General features: G+C 50.6%; 1 protein-coding gene across 1 annotated transcript; it reads right to left on the bottom strand.

The window, feature by feature from the left end:
- Window positions 1-197: 197 nt before the first annotated feature.
- On the bottom strand, window positions 198-6,622 carry LOC112893292. Its single transcript, XM_025960536.1, has 9 exons — window positions 6,407-6,622; window positions 4,690-4,863; window positions 3,774-4,179; window positions 3,386-3,651; window positions 3,028-3,096; window positions 2,895-2,951; window positions 1,872-1,924; window positions 1,721-1,796; window positions 198-1,605 (listed from the first exon to the last, which is right to left on the bottom strand). The coding sequence occupies exons 1-9, from the start codon at window positions 6,448-6,450 to the stop codon at window positions 546-548; spliced, it is 2,205 nt and encodes a 734-aa protein (XP_025816321.1). The 5' UTR covers window positions 6,451-6,622; the 3' UTR covers window positions 198-545.
- Between the last annotated feature and the right edge of the window lie 14,678 nt (window positions 6,623-21,300).

The raw sequence follows: 21,300 nt of genomic DNA on the forward strand, positions 1-21,300 counted from the left end.
TAACACCGCAGTCACTTGCATGTATAAAACATTAAAACTTGGGCCTCCGAACGTGAATCTTTGCAACATGGAGCAGATGTTATCAACTCTAGCGTCATACTTTAAAGATCTGGTCCCCTAATTACTAGGCTCTCTTCCGGCTCTTCGCGTCGATGCTTCAACGCATGCATGGCTGTTATTCAAGACTCTTATCAACATTCTTGGAACGGTTTTGTGTGATTAATTGCCACAGAACAGCATTCTGAACATCCAGACAATCCTCAAAAGACAGAACACTCGCCAAGTACAACAATCTGCTCCTTAGCCATGTTCTCTTTCTCGGTATCCTTTAAAACAGCAGTACAGCTACAGCATTAAAGAGGCTATGCATGTTTAGCTCTACTGTTTCCTACAGGGATACAAAAAATCGATCCCCATGAACACAACCACTAGAAGCAGAAAACTATTCATCCCCAGATCTTCCACACGGGGTAGAAGGTATAGAGACGGCGTGAGTATCCTATTCACAAACTTACATACAACATACCCTCAACCTGCACTCCACATCAGGCAGTACGTCGAGATAGTTCATCCGCTTCCTCCTTGGCTCTACATTCCACATCCTCCTCGATTTCTGACTGAATTTTCTTCGGCTTCCTGAGGCGCAAACTGGTCTGCTTGATGCGGGCTTTACCTGGATCTGTTACTAAGAGTAGGCGGGACATAACATAGGACAAAAGCTCCTCCCTATGTGAGAATGTGAAATCCAAGTGAGCATACTCAAATTCATTATATGAGACCTCCACTCCAGATTTCCGCATCAGCTTGTAGTGCTTCTTTACCATGGATGGTGAGATAACTCTGTCCCTCTGTCCAGCGACCAAATCCACAGGGATGTCAATGAGACCATAGTGAGTTCCCAGGTCCAATGGCTCTGGGGTTCCATATGCTTCAATATTTGCTGCAGGGCTGCCATAGTCATACATTTGGAACTTCTTTGCCCTCTTTATCTGAGCAAGGTGAAGCGCAACATGAAATGATACACCAGGCATGTCATCCATGTTGTAGTGGGGCAGACCGAGTACTCCCACCCAATTTGAACTGTCACCACCAACAACATAGCCCATAAGGGTTTGGACGAGTCCACCCAAAGCTGGATAGTTGTGGAAATCCCTAGCTAATTTGTTCAGAAGCATCCTAAAGAATCGAGTAGGTATGTAAAGCCCAGGTATTAGTGGTGCAAGTACTGGACCAACAAACAGAATTAGCTTCTCCACCATACTGAACACCACATTTGAATCCTCATGGAAACCTGCAGGAGATAGCAGGACCAGTCTGGACAACCTATGGGGCTTCTGTGCGATCCTTGAAGTCACCACATACATCAACATAACTGCACCTCCCAAGCTGTGGCATACAGCACAAAGCTTGTAAGGTTGATCTTCTGCACTGTCTTCCTGCGAAGCGTGTACTTCCAAATTTTTTATCTTATCATTTTGATCTTCAGTCTCCTGTCCTGACAAAGGCCGACTTGTGCCAAGTTCTGAAGTTTTAATCTTGTGGATTTCCTCAATTATTGCAGGCATATCTTTTGTTCCATGCTCGTTAACAGAATACTTCCAGTATCTGACAAAGGTTCAGGAATAATGAACATGCACAATTAACAAAATAACTATTCACAGGATAGATTGATTCCTGATTGTGATAAAACCAGATACACACAGGCCTACTTAGTACTTACTTGTAAGAAGAAATACTTTTATCTATATGCTCTCTTGAGACCAAGCCTCGGAGATTTCCAAGAAAAACATCATAACCTACATTCAGGAAAAAAACATATGAGCACTTACTGCACAGCACAATAATGCACTACAACCAGTCTTATTTCTGACCTTGATCATAAGCTGCAAATGCTGGCGAGCCAACAACACCATTTGACACCCAACTGCACGGTAAATAACACGACATCAGATGAGGCTCAAATAGCATCAACAAGAATATCATATGCATCAGATAAACTGCTTCCACATAAAACTTAAACAGGTTTAACTAAATTCTTTTCCTAATCGCCACATATTACCCAATCATCTCAGCAAAACCTTTTTATTAGGAGCCTATATTCAGTAGCATAAAAAAAATTAAATATAAAAAATAGTTTTGGCATTACGATGTCCTGAATGTCTGTAGGAAAAACACCTGACACGCAAATTCAGTTATAAACAAAAGTTTAGAACAGCAAACATGAAAAAAAAATAGATCATTGATGCCCATATCTATCTTTAATAAATCATGTTACGAAACCAAACACCCATGGTTCTACGTCACCAGAGTGAGTGACAAAAAAGAACTATTTTACAAGTATAACTCTTGGTTAAGAATAGTTATCAAAATACTAGTTTCTGCAGTGGAAATCACCACTATTGATTAACAACGATTATAATACCACTGTCAGCTTAGAGATCAGAAGTGCTGCATGGTAATGCCCAGGGATGTTTTAAGACAAGGGTGGAGGCATGACAACACAACACTTTTGATTAATCAATGTGCTGATTTCAACTAAAAATCTACTCACCACCTAATGTCTTTAGCTACGTCCCACTCACAATGGAAGAACATGGAAACAACTGTATTATCCGCTCATTTCTGTAGATGATCTTGCAATTTGTTTAAATTCCCACACCGTCCAAAAGGTTCAAACAACTCAAACCAAGTACAACTTTCTTTTCTGAAAGACTTGATGATGTGAAGTGGCAAAACTGTTCAGGTTGTAAAGATGCAAACAAAGGATACAACGAAAATCAGAAAAAATATAAAACTAATGAAGAAAATACGATTTCATAAAGCATGACTGGTGAATGACCTAAGCTGTACGGAATGTCAATAACATCGCCAATAGTGATTTGGTCGGTACTCACCCCATAGACGAGTCCAGTATTCCATGTTGTAACAAGACAACCTTCCGTGAATCACGCCTAAAAAGGTAATTTATCAAATTTCAAGCCGCAAACACCAGGAAAGACAACAACATGAGACAGTTAATGTTTTCACCTTGGAATTCTCTCCAATAACAGAACATACCCATCTGAAGTAACAACCTTTATAGCCTCAAATGGGTAACTGAAAAAAAGGCCAACAAAAAAGAAAGACATCAACCGCTGATACATATAATAGCCAATGAGAAATAAGTTAGATTAAAGAAACTCCTGAGTTCTTTATATTCAATGAAGTTAGCTATATCAATTACCTACTATATGACAACAGTGCTATATGTAGCATATTTTAGCACATATACAGGAAATAACCTACAGCAGTACCAGAAGCCACAGCATACATGTCAATGATACTATTGCTATGCCAAATCTCGGCTTTAAACATTTGCACAAACATAAGGGATAGAGGTGCTCACCCAAGCTCAGTAATAACATCCTCACATGTTCGGGAATCTGTATTCAAAGAATGACGATACACAGTTTTCCTCTCAGTTGGAACTGGATTATCACTGCCAACATTAGCTGTTGGTACATCAACAACAGGGCTATTGTCACGGCCGCTTCCATGAATCCAGCAAAATAACTTCTGCCACACTTCTGAAGGAGAGAGAACATAATGTGCTCCTTTGTGAACAATGTCAAAGACTGATTCAATGAAAATCTCAATTGCCAGATGGAGATCCTAAAAGAAGTAACCAAGTAGGTGGATGAATACTAGATGTGTGTAGAAGAATTTGAACGAGGGTTCAAATCATCATAACTTGACAAAATAAATAAACTGACAAACAGAAATTCAAATACTACCTCAAAAACTCCACGCCTCCTATCAGTTGTGCGTTGGAGAAACTGATCCCTTATATGAAATGATCTTTTTGCAGGACTATTTCTTGAAAGATGAGGGCTTTCTGCACTTTTAGCAGACGATCTTACAATCCGAAACTTGATGGCATTGAACAGTATAAGTAACAAAGATATGAAGAATCTCAATGGCCAAAGAATCCAGGAAACTGCATATATGATATGCCTCCTCAATCGACGATCACGTCTACTGAAGCTGCTCGCATGTGATAGTCGTGAACTTTGGGACAATGGAGAGGGAGGACAAACAAACTCTTCATTGTCATCATCTCCAGTGATAGAGTCATCAACTGATTCAGTATCAGAATCAACAGATAGTTCATGGATGAACTCATTAAACGAAGAGACCCCACTGAGCTAAAAAATAATGAAGTCATCAGAAAAGAGTAAAACTATGTTCCAAAAGAAAAGAGGAATACACATACTACATTGCAATAGTTAAAGTAAACAGGAATATGCATACTATGGTATATATCACCAGGCTAAAGAGTTGGTATTTATAGTTCTCATAGAAATTAAGACAAAGTGGACCGTATCATTTATAATTACATGACACAGAATCTATCCAGCAACCCAAGTCACCAAACATAGGTCTCAATGGGCAGAGGCACTGCTTCATATAGCCGGTTTAAAATATACATAATAGAAAGTAACAGGTTATCGAGATTCAAGTTGCTCATACAGAAGTTAGGATTACAGAACAGTTATGGATTCAATCAATACTTGCTATTTTCCTACTGAGTGCTAAGAATAGCATGTTCCTCATAATCCCAGCCAAATAGGAGTACATCATAACATCATATATCAAAAATCATAAAATTCGACTATAATTTAAGTCATATATGAAGAGTGTTAACATTACCTTTCCATCCAACGAGGGAGACGTGGCCCACGGAGAGCTGGCTTAAGTTCCCAGCCACTGATCCCTTCTAAAATGTTGCCTTTTCCAGGTAATAGAGTCAATAAGAGTGCTGATATTCCATTTATGAACCTTGCGATGTTGTTCAGTGACTCATATGTGAATGTCTTCACAGATCTGCCCATATAAGTGCCAGAAGTAAAATACTGCATGCTGTATTTACTGAAGGACTAAGGAAAAGGTCAACTAAATGGCACTTTATGTTCCTTGTATTAAGAATTGTATACAAATGAAATCAATAATTTTTGAAGTCTCAAAATACCATGGAGCACATATGTCAAATCCGGATCAGAGGCTTAAGCAGAATTCTGCAGCAGAGCTAAAACAAGTAAAGTAGTAAACATAACTGACACTTTTCCATTCCTGGTCTAAAAAGCAGCATGCAGATGAGTCCAAGAATTTTAAATGAAATCAATTAGTTTAGTTCAAGTTCCTGGAATTGTCCCACAGAGATACAAATAAGCTGTATGGAAAGAGAGCCCTTCGCAACAAAAAAAAAATTCAAGTCAGAAAGCATAGTTCTCGACGAGAAGGTCAAATAAGTATTTGGTTCGTTAAGGTCATATGTTACAATCCACGAGTTTATCAAATGTCAGAAATACTTATAGTCCCATCTTACACTTCATCAACAGCTTTGCAAAGGAGATTCAAAAACTCCACCCTGTAGCCTGGATAGATGGCTGGTTATTCATACTAGAAACCCTCCCCAGTTACAAGTATTACAAAAAATGGTAGTTGACAGGTTCGGCGGGCTGATGTAACTGCATGAGCTACCATATACAAGGCTCTATGACTGGTTCAGCGGCACAAGAATGGAGCTTGGCCACTTGGCCCATTAGTGCTAACCATCCATGTTATGACTTTATCTTTTATCCTTCTACAAGCCGTTGTTGAGGATTACTTATATATACATCAGATAGAACTATAGAAGCATTGCATGCTCACGCTTTATGTTCTCACATGGATTTAGCGCTAGCCCCTACAATTCTAGGCTTGTGCTAGGGCACACTTGCATTCATCCTGGTGCGTTAATCTACCAGTGTAATCTCAGGTGGGGAAAACTACTTTCATGGATATCAATGGGCAAATATATTTGAAATTCAGTATCCTTGTATAGAAGTTCAGTATCCTTGTACCAAATCAATAACATCATCTATTTAGGATTAGATGTGGCAACCTCGCCCTGTTTCTTTTTTTTAATTTATTTGGACCAACCATGCCCTGTGTTTGCCCATCCCCCTTTAAGCTACTTCTGTTAGGAAACCTTCAGAAACCAGCTTCATAATCAGGAGCTGCGACAATCACTTGCTATTCTTACAAGTACACATTCTCATCAACGCTAATCCTACTGCAACCGTGTATTATCACAATCATCACTAGCCACTAGGGAGGCTAACATCCTACAAGATCACCAAGGATAAACGTTAACCCAACTCGGAATTCGTCACTAGCAACACGCAGCTCGTCGCCCCAAATCTCTTCAGCAAACAACGCAACCCTCAACCCAACCGTACCATCCCGTCCGGGACAAACGAACCCTCCGAGCTCGACGGCTCCCCGCGCCCTGACGAACCATTCGCTAGCACATCACGCCACCGGCACAGGAACACACATCCAGCGAAATCGCGCAGTCGGGATGGGGGCAAGGCGGGCTGCTTACTCCTTGGTGACGGCGATGACGTTGTCGACGAACTCCTGAAGCATTGCTGAACGCGGATTGGCGCGGCGAGCCGCGGATTGGAGGCCAGCCACCACCAGCTCCTTCTGGAAACCACGCAGAGGCGACGGGAGGGAACAGGGAAGACGCGACGCGAGCGAGGCAACGAATACAGAGGGCAGAAAAGAGAGATTGGGGAGAGAACGGAAAGGAGGACAAAGGCGGTTGTGCTCCTATTTTGGTACAGTACTTGGATTTTCCGTGTCAATTCTTTTCGATATAATAATTAATTGGCGGGGAATTACCTGGTCCACATGTATCAGCCGCGCGATTGGGCGGAAGGTCTTGTTTGGTCATGACATGTGGACCATGTGGGGAAATGTTGGCCCACCTGTCGGCTATTATTCGGGGAAGGGATAGAGTTATCGGCCGGTCGTGTTTCGGTCATTGCGTGGCGTGGCCGGATAAACAGTTTTATCTAGGGGGATCATTTTCGACCGTGTAGGCAAAGGTAGAGGCCGGTGTCCCTGACGGTTGGGTCCGCCTGGATGCTGGCCAAATGTCAGTGTCAGAAGATGCAAGGAGGCAGCGTCGGGTGATCGGGTCTGTGGAACGGGAAAGCTCGTGAGTTGCGGGTCGTTGTGTGGAAATAATGCGGCGAGGCTGACGTGGCTCTGACGGTATCTCGCGTGACCACGTGCAGGGCGTCGTGTCCGGACTAGAATTGCATGTGGGCCACGTGATGCGCCATCAAGCGCCACGTGTTATCCCACTACACGATAGCGGGTCCTTTACTCGTTGATTGATCTTTAATAATAAAAAGTTTTATTATTATAAATACCGTGGTTACAGATGATATTTCATCTTTGAATAAATCCTGAAATAGTAAGAAAGTATGTATTTTAGCACTAGGCAAAAGAGAAATCATCATTAGGCGCTTCAATTTATTAAGAGGTTTATCTAAAAAATTCGTAATATAACTAGGAGGATCTTTCAAATACCACACATGACTTACTGGATATGATTAGCCCATTTAAATACCTTTGTATCAGAATCAAAAAATTGTACCCCATATTTTTGACAAAATCTTTCATCTTCATTTTTAGCTACGCTCGCTCGAGAATTTCCACAACCACAAATTCCGTTTTTTATGATCCCAAAGATTCTTTTGCAAAATAATCTATCCTTTCCTGGTTTGTCGGTTTTGTAATGAAAAGTGCAGAGCCTTGTGACTTTGCCAACCACTTCCCCATTAGGAAGTAGGATTTTTCAGCCCAAGCTTTTATTTGTTAAGGAGAAATGAGTCCAATTTAAAGTTATTCTGGTCAACTATAAAATAGAAATGAGAAAAGAATTAATATTTATTCCGATCAAACATTCTCTCCATTAACCTCGAAGTTTTTCTCACATATAAGGAAAGGGTCCAGTTCTACGGCTAAATGAACGAGCACTCGGAAAGATTACGAAGGATCCTTGTGATTAGGCACTCTTTTTCCCCAAGATAGTAGCACTAAGTATTTCTTGGCTAGCAATAAGATGATTTAATTTATAGGTATTGTTGGTGTTACTTACAAATCCACAAGCGCACAAAACATTGTTGCAGTATTTCACCCGTGAGTAATCCGGGTCTCATATTTATATTTTCGCAGGGAAGACGGTCATTTAAAGAAGTATTAAGTTTAGGAGAATATTATGATTAAATATCCAAAATCTAAGCAGGATAAATGATAATATAGTAGAGAGGTAGTGTGATACAAGATATATCCGATCAGATATAAAAAACTAGAAGTAGAGAGAAGAGAACATTCAAGGGCGTATTAAGATTTATTACTATCAAGCATAGCTCATACTCTTATAAATATACACATACACATGCTTAGGATCGGGCTCTAGGCTCTCAGGCACTACCGGGAGAACCATACATGACTGGCAGAGGAGCCGCCAACCAATTCGGCTACTTTATGGACCTCCTACAGCCACTACCCGAACAAGGAGGGTTACGCTGGACGAACAGGGCTGTCACCGCCTGCCGCCTACCTCATCTAACCATGGGATAGAACCGCATTCAAATGTAACCATTAACCCAGACACCACTTCTGCATTAAAGATTACCACTCTAGCTGCAAGGACATCCGTCTCGTCTCTCTATTAGGAGCCTTAGTTCTAGAGCACCCAGTTAAAGGGGATGAAACCGTTGCCATGGCCCAGATATCTTACCACGTCTAAACATACAAGGTACAAGTATGAACTATAAAAGGTTCACATACTAACCATAAGTATATGAACCAAATACAAGCTAAGATAAGAAAATAAACTTTATTACTAAACTCAAGTCATTACATAAAAGAGAAGATACAAGATTATACCAAACTTATGAAGACCAGAAGATCTTGAAGAACTATCCTTCACCTACACTCGACAAGCCTACAAAGTTTTGCGAAGGAGAAGAGGATTGGATCTTGGTGTGTTCATTTAGAGGGACCCCCCTTGTATTTATAGGCTTGGAGAGGCAGCTCTCAGCCAGTGAACTCGCACAACTCATGCACAACCGACCTTGGGGAGGCTTTAGGAGATGATACGTGCAAGCTTAAGTCGGTTGGGGGCTAAGCTGGTTCGGCCGAACCATCACTTTGGCCGAACGGGCATTGGGGCAAACCGACTTCATCTTTGGTTGAGTCTTTGACAAGTGGGCCCTTGTGCCTCTGGTTGATGATAGCGCTGAACTTAAGTCGGTTTGCTTCAGTTGTGGGTCCTCTAATCCATATGATGCTTGCATGGCTGCGCGCGATTGGTCGGCGCTTTTCTCCTGGATCAAAGGGGTGTGTTTCTCCTTTGTTTTCAGCTGAATTCCTGCATACATAATTTTCTCCAAGGACACGTGGAATGTAGGGGTTTTATTAGTAGCATGTATATAAGAAATGCAAATTCCTCCTTATGTGTGGTCAAGTTGATGCTTATTTTTGGTCCGTAACGTGGCGGAGTTGGCGTCCGTACAATGGTGCCATTGAGTGGCGTTGTCTATGTATTGGTTGATGATGCCTTGGAATTGTTGTTGCTGATGGTCCATGTCGTTGACCCGGAGGCTGATGTCTCGTATTACCTGGCTGAGCTCATGATAGCCTCAAGCCGAGAATGAGCGATGAGCGGCAAAGAGTGGGGGTGTGACACTTGAACTAGAACCACCACTCTGGCTCCAGTGTGCCTTTTTGGCCTGACCCACTCTGCGCTGCTTGCGCTCTACCATGCCGAACTTCCAGCTTGCTGTTGTTGGGCGGTTTGCTTCCAACCTGGGTGATATCCGGATGTAGACCCGGATGCCTCCCCAGCTGGAGCATACCCTCCAGCGTATCCATGGTACGCATATGGTGGTGTTGGCGGCATGTCCATCGCTACATTCCGCGACATGCTCCGCGTCATCCTTCCTGACCTGCTACTCTTGTGTGCGGCTTCCATTGGTTGCAACTCATAGGTCAAGCTCCAGCACTTATATAAATAATACCCCGGGCTAGGAGGCGGGATTTCATTTACATAGTCTGGGAAAAAGAATACAAGAGTGCCATCTGCAGCATGTTTGAGTGTATGCCCATACACCAAATAATTTTCATCAACCATTAAACGCGGAGAGCTGATATAAGAAATGTTTGCCTAGCTCAAAGCATGCAACTGCGAGGCAATTCGGGTAATCAAGGAAGTGCATTCAATGGCACCCACCATAGTAAAATTTTCTAGCCATTGTTTAATCATGGATTTCACGGGGGAAATCTTGATTTTGTTAACCATGGCAAAAAGAATTCAGAGTTTGTCAATACGAATGGGTTGAACAACATCTCTTGGAAAATATGTTAATGCGAGCCATTTATTCATCAAACCCAAAGTGGGGTTTTGAATGTCATTGCACTGTGGTTTCTCATAGGTGCTCTCCCCCGAAATGGACTGCCAGAAACTTTGCTTTTCGAAATCATGAGTAGCTTTTATAACATCAGTATTGCAGCGGTGATGAAAACCCAAAAGCATGCTGAGTTCCTTCCAAGAAAGGGAGTATTCATTCCCGAAAAGTCAAAAAGATATGCCATCATTTTTCTCAACGAGGGTGCATAAAAACTGGATGGTCAAATATGGAGAACTCAGCTTAGAAACATTCACAAAACCAGTCCACCCCACGGCTTTCCAAACGTTGGCAAAATCGAAGTCCATACCTGTTTTCTACAAGAGGTCAGGGTTGAAGATCCTCGTGTGGCGGAACCGCCAGTCATTCAGCATGTTTTAGCGTTGAAACTCGCGGTCACCTCGGATGTCAAGGTGAGAGTCATCATAGGCTTCTTCCTCCTTCTCGTGCTGCTGCTCTTGGACTTGAGGTTCCGGCTGCTGAGATGATGTTTCTTCGGGCTCTCTCGTGGGGCTTGACACATAGCTGGTGGAGTGGTGTGAGCTGGAGCCACCATGAGAGCGGCTCGATCTCGAGCTCATCGCCTTCTTGAGTGTGCCATGAACTTCTTGCCAAAACCCATCATACCTGAAAATGGAAGCAAAGGGGCATACAAATACAACTTGAAATGGGTTATGTGAGAGTTAGCGAAAATAGGTTAGCCGTCTGAGAGTTAGTAGTCCTTGCGGGGCTTAGTCGCCTCCACAACAAATCATCCTTGTGGGTGATAACACTCCACAAAATTATTCTCGTGCGAGACCGCACCACCAAATCATTCTTGCGGGGTCGTGTTACCACCACAAACACATTCTTGCAGTGGAAACAGAAGAAAACACGAAATGCAAATGAAGGAAGAATGTGGGAAATATTTTTTTCTTTTTCTATTGGATTAAGAGCAAGGACACAAGAACAAGAATAGAGGGAGATGAAAATCGAGTGCTAGTAGGTGCAGCTCAGTTTGGGGCAGCAAGAGCTAGCCCTGTGCACCGGCTTTTATAGAGGGGAGCCACCCCTGGTTCGGCCGAACCAGGTGGTTCGGCCGACCCTATTTTTATGCCAAAATGGCAGGGCTTTCACTGCTGCCTTAATCACCTGCTACAAAGGCCAAAAGCACTTGAATGCATGCAAAACTAGGCCAGTGCAGGTCAAGGTGTGGCCCCAAATAAACTTGAATATGAAAATGAACCACATTCATGCATGCACTAGCTTCCAAAAATGCTCATGGCTGAAAATTTCTGCCCAAAATGCCCTTTGTGTGCTGGTCTAAATCCAATATTTATGAGGGATACGAATGCAAAAGTTGAGGGAATCAAATATTCAAGGGTTTAAATGCAAAAAGATGCAAATGCAAATGCAAAAAATTCAAATCCAAAGTCTGAAAATTCAAACATGCAATGGATGAAATCAAATATGAGATAACTACCTGTCGGTACATACAGATAGGGGTACCTCCCGCTAGGGTGTCCAGGCCTTTGGCTTCTCATAATCCATGCACCCCCTCGCCTCTGGGCCACGTGGCATACGGCCTCCGGGCCTGACAGCTGGGACCGCGGTCTCTGGACCCTCCCCCGAGCTCCATGAGGCCCGGGGTCTCTGCACACCCAGGTGGGCGGGAGAGCTCTCGGGTAGCCCCTGCGGACCCGGCCTCCCCTGGGAGGTCCGGGGCCGCCACGTGTGATGACCGGACCATCACAAGCCAGCCCACTCCGACCGGCCTCGGGGCCCTGGGCCCCCCTTCCCCCGGGAAGGGGTCCGGTGCCGCCAGGTGTTGCCCAGCGGGAGGAGCGGGGCTGGCCCCGCCGCGTGCCTGCGGCCCGAGGCCCCTTGCGGGTCGCCTCCCCACCTACCAGCATTTAATGCGGTAGCTGAGTCGGGCGCGCCAAAGTCAAAAGGTGCGGCCTGCCACTGACACACGGGGCAGGTAAGCTGACACTACGGTAAGCCCGCCTGTTCTGAAGGCGGCGCGTCATATCGCCGTGCACAGTGCGCGGACTGTGTACAGTCCCGTCACGGCGCTGCACGGGTGATGATGGCCTGTAATAGGCGAGCCACGGCGTGCGCTGTAACAGTGCATGCGCGACGGGTCAGCGCTGCTTCACCGCCTGACAGGAGGTTCCATCCCAACAGTGACAGCACGGCTTCACTGTTGGGCAACGCTGCCACCGGACACTGTGCATGACAAGGCTGTACACGGCCATATCCTGGCTGTGGATACACACATCAACTTCTCGATCGAGAGGACTACGGAGAGGAGCTCGAGGAGAAGACCTCCTTATCTCTCGTAGAACGGCCCCTGTTGGCCGGGCCCACCTGTCGGGGTCCCGCACAGTGTAAGCACTCCCCTTGAACTATAAAAGGGAGAGTGCACTCGTTAGAAAGCGGGGGCTCATAAATCAGAAACACACAAGCTTATGCTGCTTTCCATTCAGGCTCACGCAGCCAATACAACACCAAAGTGGACGTAGGGTATTACGCTCCGGCGGCCCGAACCACTCTAAAACCCTTGCGTCTTTCCTGTGTTCATTCGCATACCGATCGAGCGTTCCTTAATCCCCTCCAAACCCATCCTTAACTAGGATTAGGCGGGTGCTTTCCGCCACCCGGCTGGAGAAAACCTCCGACATTTGGCGCGCCAGGTAGGGGGAGAGGTTTGGTTTGCGCTCGGTCAACCTTCGCGACCTCAATGGCGCAGAAAAATGGTCACCATGACCTCTTGATCGGTGAAGAAGTGGCGTCAACGGCTCCACACGCCTCGCGCCATCCCGCCTCCAGAGTGGCCCCGCGTGCTGCTCCACCGTGTGCAGCGGAGCGGGCCTCTGTGGCCCAATCGGTGCTCCCACCGAGCAGGCCCCTCATGGCAGCCAGGGAGTTGCTCTGCAACCCCCCTGGCGAGGCAGCGTCGCCAGACGCGCACAGACAATGGCGTGACGACGTCGACCGTCTCCTCAACCTGGCACAGGCTTCCCCAGGCTCTGCGGGGGGGGGGGGGGTCTGTTTCCAGGCAGCGCCGTCGCCAGGGCGGTGCATCCGGTTCCGTGCACTCACCATCCGTGAGGAGTGCACGGACCGAAGACCTCCGGGCGGAGCTTAACCGCAGGCATGCGGGAGAGGACGCCAGGGTCTCCATCGAGCGGGCGCGCAACCGACGACTCAATATTGAGGGTCGGAACCTTGCGCCCGAGCTCGACGCGGCTGCGGCCAGGTCGCAGGGACTCCCCCAGGCGCCGGTGTCGGGTGTGGGCTGCGCAGCGCTCGCAGACCACCTCCGCGCAGTCGCCTGGCCGTCCAAGTTTCGGCCTCACCTGCCGGAAAAATATGACGGGTCCTCCAATCCGTCAGAGTTCCTGCAGGTCTACATCACCGCTATCACGGCGGCCGGAGGTAACGAAGCCGTCATGGCAAGTTACTTTCATGTAGCCTTGACCGGGCCAGCCCGGACCTGGCTCATGAATCTTACCCCAAGAACCATCCAGTCCTGGGGTGAGCTCTGCGCACAGTTCACTGCGAACTTCGCCAGCGCGTACCAGCAGCATGGCGTGGAGGCCCACCTCCACGCCGTGAGGCAACAACCCGGGGAAACCCTCCGGGCCTTCATCTCCCGCTTCACCAAGGTACGTGGAACTATCCCACGTATCTCCGATGCATCTATTATCACGGCCTTCCGACAGGGGGTCCGAGACGAGAAGATGCTAGAGAAGCTGGCGACCCACCAAGTGGAAACCGTCACCACCCTGTTCGGTTTGGCGGACAAATGCGCCCGGGCTGCAGAAGGCCGTGCATGGCACTCTGCAACCCAGGCAGGTCCCGCTCCGACGAGCGGACCCAGCGTCGCTGCCCCTGGCAGCGGCAAGAAGAAGAACAAGAAGGTCCGTGGCTTCGACAAGTCACGGATTGGGGGTCCGGCCGTTGCAGCTGCGACGACCGGGGGCCAGAACTCCTGTGGCAAGCGCCCGCGACAGCAGCGCACCGACCCCGGGTCGTGCCCTGTTCATCCGGGGGCCCGCCACAGCGCCACCGAGTGCCGCGAGATCCAGAAGCTCGCGGAGCGCCTTAGCAAGAGGCGAGATCAAGCCTCCAAGGAGGGCTCCTCCCCGCCGCGCCGCTTCGGTAAGGAGAAAGCCCCCGATGCCAACGTGGCTGCGACGGAGAGGGAGTTGGGGTATCAAGCCCCCAACAAAGACCTCAAGGGACTTTTTCAGCAGTCCGATTCTGAGTTCGGCGGGGACGAGCGCCGCAAGAAGCTGTACGTTATGTACGGTGGCAGTTCGGAGCTCGTCTCCCGGCGGGACGTCAAGGCCCTTCGCCGGGAGGTCCTCTCGGTGAAGCCAGGGGTGCCGAGGGCGGCGCCCCATCAGCGGTGGAAAGGCACCACCATCTCCTTTGGGCCATCTGATTGCCCAGAGAACATGGCGGGCGCCGGAGTGCTGCCGCTCGTTACAGCACCCACCATCGCTAATGTCCGCCTTCACCATGTGCTGATCGACGGAGGCGCCGGCCTCAGCGTCATCAGCTATGCAGCGTTCAAGCACCTGCAGATCCCGGAGTCCAAGTTGGCTCCATCGCGCCCATTCTCAGGAGTGGGCCCGGATCCCGTATACCCGGTAGGGACCATCACCCTACCGGTTACATTCGGGACAGAGGACAACTTCCGTACTGAGAACGTGCAGTTCGAGGTTGCGGAAGTTAACCTCCCCTTCAACGCCATCATCGGTAGACCGGCTCTGTACCGGTTCATGGCGGCCCACTACGGGTACCTGGTCCTGAAGATGCCTTCTCCGGCAGGCGTCCTCACCGTCCAGAGCGATCGTGCCGCTGCTGTTGTGGCGGTCGAAAAGCTCCATGCGCTGGCCACCGGGCTTGCCCCTGTAGTAGGCGCCCAGGGGTCCGACCCCTCAACCTCGCGTGCCAAGGTTCCGGCCAAGGCACCGAGGGTCTGTCCGTTTGACACGGACAACGTTCCTGTGAAGACCATCCAGGTCGGAGCGGAGACCTCCCAGACCACCCGCATCGGTGGCAACCTGGGAGAGAAATAGGAAAGCGCGCTCATCGCCTTCCTCCGGGCAAATGTTGATGTGTTCGCCTGGGAGCCATCACAAATGCCCGGGATCCCCAGGGAGGTGATTGAGCATCATCTGAAGATCTACCCCGACGCCAGGCCGGTCCGGCAGAAACCACGCAAGCAGTCCATTGAGCGGCAAAACTTCATCCGTGAAGAGGTCCTCAAGCTGTTGCAGGCTGGCTTCATCGAGGAGGTCTACCATCCTGTATGGTTGGCCAACCCGGTGGTGGTCCCAAAGGCCAACGGGAAGCTTCGGATGTGCATCGACTACACCAATCTTAATAAGGTATGTCCAAAAGACCCTTATCCACTCCCGCGTATAGATCAGATTGTAGATTCCACCTCCGGGTGTGATTTGCTGTCCTTCATAGATGCCTATTCTGGTTTTCATCAAATCAAAATGGCTAGAGATGATAGAAAGCATACAGCTTTTGTAACAGTGGATGGTCTCTATTGTTATATAGTGATGCCTTATGGATTGCTCAATGCTCTACCCACCTTTGCTCGTGCAATGAATATCACTCTAGGTGATTTGGTTAGAGATATTGTAGAGGTGTATGTCGATGACATCGTGTCAAGACTAGAGAGTCGTGTTCTCTATTAGAAAATTTAGCTCGAGTCTTTGACAAGTTACGGGCGACCTCCACCAAGCTTAATCCCGAGAAGTGCGTCTTTGGCTTATCGGCGGGGAAACTCCTTGGATTCCTGGTCTCCCACCGGGGGATCGAAGCCAACCCGGATAAGGTCCGGGCAATCGAGGCAATGAGACCCCCTGCGCGCCTCAAGGATGTACAAAGGTTGACGGGGTCCCTGGCAGCTCTCAGCCGCTTCATTTCGAGGCTGGCGGAGAGGGCACTTCCCTTCTTCAAGTTGATGAGGGGGTCCGGCCCATTCACATGGACCGAAGAGGCAGAGTGTGCCTTCCAAGAGATAAAGCAGTACCTTACCTCCTTGCCGGTCCTGGTCGCACCGGACCCAGGTGAGACGCTGTTTCTTTATCTTGCAGCAACGACCGAAGTGATCAGCATGGTGCTGGTCACCGAGAGGTCCGAACCTCTCTCGCAGGGGGCCCCCGCGGACCCCCCTGCAAGAGAAGGAGGTCCGGCCTCCACCACTCCGGAAACCGGCCCTACTTCGGAGGGTCCGGCCGGGTCCCGACCCGGACAAGTGCTAAACAGCCTGGGGGCCGACGGGAACCCAGCTGATGCCGAAGGGCCTAATCCATCTGGCAGAGTCAGGACCATCCAAAAGCCGGTCTACTATGTCAGTGAGGTCCTTCACGAGGGAAAGGCCAGGTATCCTGAGACACATAAGCTTCTTTATGCCATACTCGTTGCGTCCAGGAAACTCCGTCATTATTTTCAGGCCCACAAGATTGTGGTGGTAACCTCCTACCCTTTGAGGGCCATCCTCCACAACTCCAACGCCACAGGCAATGTTGCCAAGTGGGCAGCTGAGCTCGCAGGATTCCAACTCGGCTTCCAGCCGCGCCACGCCGTCAAGAGTCAGGTCCTAGCTGACTTCGTGGCGGAATGGACACCGGCGCCAAGCGCCTCCGGGGGTCCGGACCATGGGACGGACCCCCCACGTCCGGAAGCCAGCGCCCCGGTGTTCACCGGACCCCACTGGACCCTCTTCTTTGACGGGTCCGCCCGCAGCAAGAGGGCCGGGGCTGGCGTGGTCCTCATCGACCCACGAGGCGAGCAATTGAAGTACATGGTGCACCTCGATTTTGAGGCCACCAACAACATGGCGGAGTATGAGGCCTTAATCTTTGGGCTCACGGCGGCTCTGTCCCTGGGGGTCCGGGAGCTCCTGGTCAAAGGGGACTCCCAACTCATCATCAGACAAGTCCGGGGGGAGTGTTGCTGCAACAACCCCCAGCTCGCAGCCTACCTCATCCATGTGAAGAGGCTGGAGAAGGACTTCGATGTGCTGGAACTGCAACACGTTCCACGCGAAGGCAATTCAGCAGCTGATGCCCTCTCCGCAAGCGCATCGACTCAGGCACCCGTGCCTGAGGGCGTCTTTCAGAGGCGTCTGCTGAAGCCTTCCGCCCAGCCTGCCGGTCTGGTAGAGGGGGGTCGGACTAGCACCTCGAAGCTAGCGGTCCCGGCGGTGCTCCATCCGTGGTGCCCGCCAAGGGCCGTGTGCTCCCTTGAGGGTCCCGAAGACCTCAGGGAGCCACGCCCAGTTTCTCAGGAAGGTCCCGACGCATGGATCTCTAAGGTCCGGGACTACCTGAAGGATAATTGCCTTCCTGAAGATCAAGCATCTGCTGAGCGCATTGTCCGGATGGCTAAGCGATACACGGTGGTAGAAGGGGATCTCTATCGCCGTGGCACCAACGGCGTCCTCATGCGGTGCATCACCCAGGAAGAGGGCCGTGACTTGCTCGCGGAGATCCATGGAGGCGAGTGCGGAAGTCATTCTTTATCCCGCACGCTGGTTGGTAAAGCTTTCCGGCATGGTTTTTACTGGCCGACAGCACTCCAGGATGCAGCTGAGTTGGTAAGGACCTGTAAAGCGTGCCAGTTCCACGCAAAGCAGATACACACTCCAGCTCAGGCACTGCAGCTGATTCCTCCCTCTTGGCCCTTTGCGGTATGGGGTTTGGATATCTTGGGACCTTTCCCTAGGGCCGTCGGCGGGTACCGGTACCTCTATGTCGCCATTGACAAGTTCACCAAGTGGCCAGAGGCAACCCCGGTGGTCAACATTACCAAGGCGTCGGCAACTGCTTTCCTCAGGTCAATTGTGTGCCGGTTCGGGGTCCCGAACCGAGTCATCACCGACAATGGGACCCAGTTCATGAGCCAGTACTTCCAGGAGTACTGTGAGGATATGGGCATCCAGCTCTGTTTCGCCTCAGTGGCACATCCCAGGAGCAATGGCCAAGTTGAGCGGGCCAACGCCGAAATCCTCAGAGGGCTCAAGATCCGAACCTACTGTGACCTTGAGAAGCATGGCGCAAGGTGGATTGAAGAGCTTCCGAGTGTGTTATGGGGGAATCGGACCACACCCAGCCGTGCAACAGGGGAAACCCCTTTCTTCCTGGTCTACGGGGCCGAAGCGTGCCTTCCCCCGGAGATCACCATGGGCTCTCTGCGAGTCCGGTCTTTTGATGAGGAAATGCAGGAACAGGAGCGTCGCCAAGACGTGGACCTCGTCGATGAGCGCAGATGGCGAGCAGCAGTCCGAAATGCGCGGTACAACCAAGCGCTCCGGCGCTACCACCAACGGTTCGTGCGAAGTAGGGAGCTCCGGGTCGGGAACCTAGTCCTAAGGCGAATACTGAACCGGGAAGGCATGCACAAGCTCTCCCCCAGCTGGGAGGGGCCCTTCAAGGTGACAAAGGTGTGCCGACCCGGATCTGTTCGCCTGGCTGCGGAAGATGGAATGCAACTACCCAATCCATGGAACATTGAGCACCTCCGTAAGTTTTATCCCTAGGACCTGGTTGAGAGGAAATTTTTTCTTTGTAATTGGTAGCATTGCCGTGCGGATCAGGGCGGTAGAGGTCCGCCCTCATAAACCCGGCCCCTGGCGTACAACGCACAAACTCTTCCGTACCAATTCATTAAGGGAAAATTTGTTCTCAAATGCGTCCTTAAAGTCTATGTGACCCTATATTTTTTCGCTTCTTATTACGCTAACCCCCGCGTGTTCTTCACGTCTGTGCTGTGCCTAAAGCCTCCTCTAAGTTGCTACGCAACGTCTCTGCCTCGGACCTCTGTTTCACAGGAAAAAAGGAACCGGACCCCTGTGAACGGCTTCAGGGAGACGCGCTCGCCCTTTGCTGGGGTCCAGGGTTGTGTAGCCGCTTAGCCTGGTTCCGTACCCTAAGCCTACACGCCCTGCCCTCCTAGGGTGAGCTCCGTCGTACCTCGAACCATGTACCAAGGGACCGGGACCCCTTTTAATCCTCGAATGTAGGTCCTAGTGCTCTGGCTTGGTACGCAACTTAGGCGGCCTTCGCTGGCCAGACTGAGAACCCGTGGGGACGTCTACTAAACGTCGATCCTAAGTCGTGTGCAGGACCTCGGTTTTATGGCAGCTAGTCCCATCCTATCGCGACTACCTCCCAGGGGGCCACGGGACCTTGGTGTGCCCAATAGCACTTTGGCGCTTTGCAGATCGACAACCAGGAAAACAGCTAAGTTTTTCGCAAAAAAAGTAGACATATGGAATACTTAAACGCATTACTGAAAATGTGCACAACAATATAAAGTTATCTTATAATAACAGAAGTTATATTACAAAAGAGATAACTAAAATGATACTGGCACTACTGCCCTGGCGGTCCGGAGGCGCTCCCACCTTCTGCAGGTTCAGGACGGCGCCGGAGGCGTGATGCAACCATTCCCGCTGCCTCCAGGACTCCTTCCCGCGCGGCGGCCGCCGTTGCCCGGATGGGTCCGACTAAAACTGGAGTTAGCTGGATGGAGGGGTCATGGCTCCGGAAGCTGGTGAGGATGTATTCAGCCACTTCCCGAGCAACTATCCGCCCCTCTGTCTCCAGGAGGTCCTGCATCCCTGCCTCCGCGTCCTGAAGCCGCCTGGCAGTGGTGTCCAGCAGTTGGAGTGCGGCACCAAACGGAGAAGGGGCCTCCGGCACTCCGATGGGGTTGGCTCCGAGCTCCTCTAGTAGAGGGTTCACCGCGTTGACCCATCTTGTCAACCGGCCGGTGCCGGCTCGCTGCTCTGCCAAGAGTCCCTCCACCTTGGCCTCCCTCTGCTGGAGCGCGGCCTCGCGTTCTTGGAGCCTCCGGTTCCCGGCTGCCAGCTCCTCCTCCACGGCCTCTTCCCGCTTTTGGAGCTCCTGCAGCCGGGCCACCTCCTCTGCTTCTCGGGCGGCCAGCTCTTCTTCTTTCTTTGTTGCCGCCGCCGCCTGATCCGCGAGGGCGGCCTGTTGCGCCTCGGCCGTGGCAAACGCCTCCCTCGCCGCGTCTGCCAGCTCCCGGGCGGCCCGCTCCCTGTTCGCCGCCGCCTCCTTCAGCCTCTCCACGGCAATCAGCCCCTGGAGAGCCTCTGCTTCCCGCCGTGTGGCCGCCAACTCCCGCTGGCGCGCTGCTGCCTCTCGGTCGCGCGCCTGCTCCAGCTCCTCCCGCAGGAGCTCGCGCCCCGCCACGAGTTTGGCGCGCTCCTCGGCGTAGCGGGCGGAGACCGAGTTGATGCGGCCCCCCAGGCGGACCTCCCAGTCGAAGAGCCGCTGGCGCTCCGCCTCCAGCTTCTCCCACTCCCGGCGCATGCCAGCCTCTAGCTCCTGTTGAGCTAGCTGGCATTTGGCTATGAGCCGGGGGAGTGGGACCTCCGCTGTGCTCGGGAGGAGGCGCCTTCCCAGCACCACCTCCGGTTCCTCCTCCTCTGCCGGTGGGGCGGCGCTGCTGGCAACTTCGGCGACCTCCGGTGCCGCTCTCTCTGCTGGCTCCGGTGCCGCCGCCTCTGCCGCCTCCGTTGCCTCTGGCGCTGCAGCCTCCACCGTGGCAGCGGCCCCCTCTGCTGCTAGCTCAGCAGGGGAGGGCCCGACCTCGACTCCCGGCGCTGTCGCCGGCGCCTCGGTCGTTGCAGCGGACCAGGTGTCCTCCTCCTGGGGGCGGCTTCGGGTTGTGGCGGTGAGGCGGCCTCTGGCTCCGGACCCACGGGTCCGGAGGTTTCTGCAGCTGTTTCAGGCGGGGGCCCTGCTGGGGTCGGCGTCGGGCCTCCCGGCGCTGGCTGTGGGCCGGCTCCCCCAGTTGGTACGTCTGGGGATTGCGGCCTGCCGAATCACCGGTATAGTTAAGAACCAGAATCCAAGAGGGATAGTGAAAAAACTCTAGGGAGGATGCTTACGCGTAGTCGTACCACTCCCACCTGCACCGTGCCGCTCGGGGGAGTTTCCTCCCTATCGAGGACCCCCCGGACCCTTGGTGG

This window comes from Panicum hallii, chromosome 5 (assembly GCF_002211085.1).
Source record: "Panicum hallii strain FIL2 chromosome 5, PHallii_v3.1, whole genome shotgun sequence".
NCBI classification, from domain to species: Eukaryota; Viridiplantae; Streptophyta; class Magnoliopsida; order Poales; family Poaceae; genus Panicum; species Panicum hallii.

Bases quoted from the DNA above. Each gene is read 5' to 3' on its own strand.
- LOC112893292 (XM_025960536.1), bottom strand. From the start codon at position 6,450: ATGCTTCAGGAGTTCGTCGACAACGTCATCGCCGTCACCAAGGA. The intron at 2,952-3,027 runs GTGAAAACATTA...TTACCTTTTTAG, and splicing joins TTATTGGAGAGAATTCCAAG to GCGTGATTCACGGAAGGTTG. The intron at 1,606-1,720 runs GTAAGTACTAAG...AACCTTTGTCAG, and splicing joins AAAAGTATTTCTTCTTACAA to ATACTGGAAGTATTCTGTTA.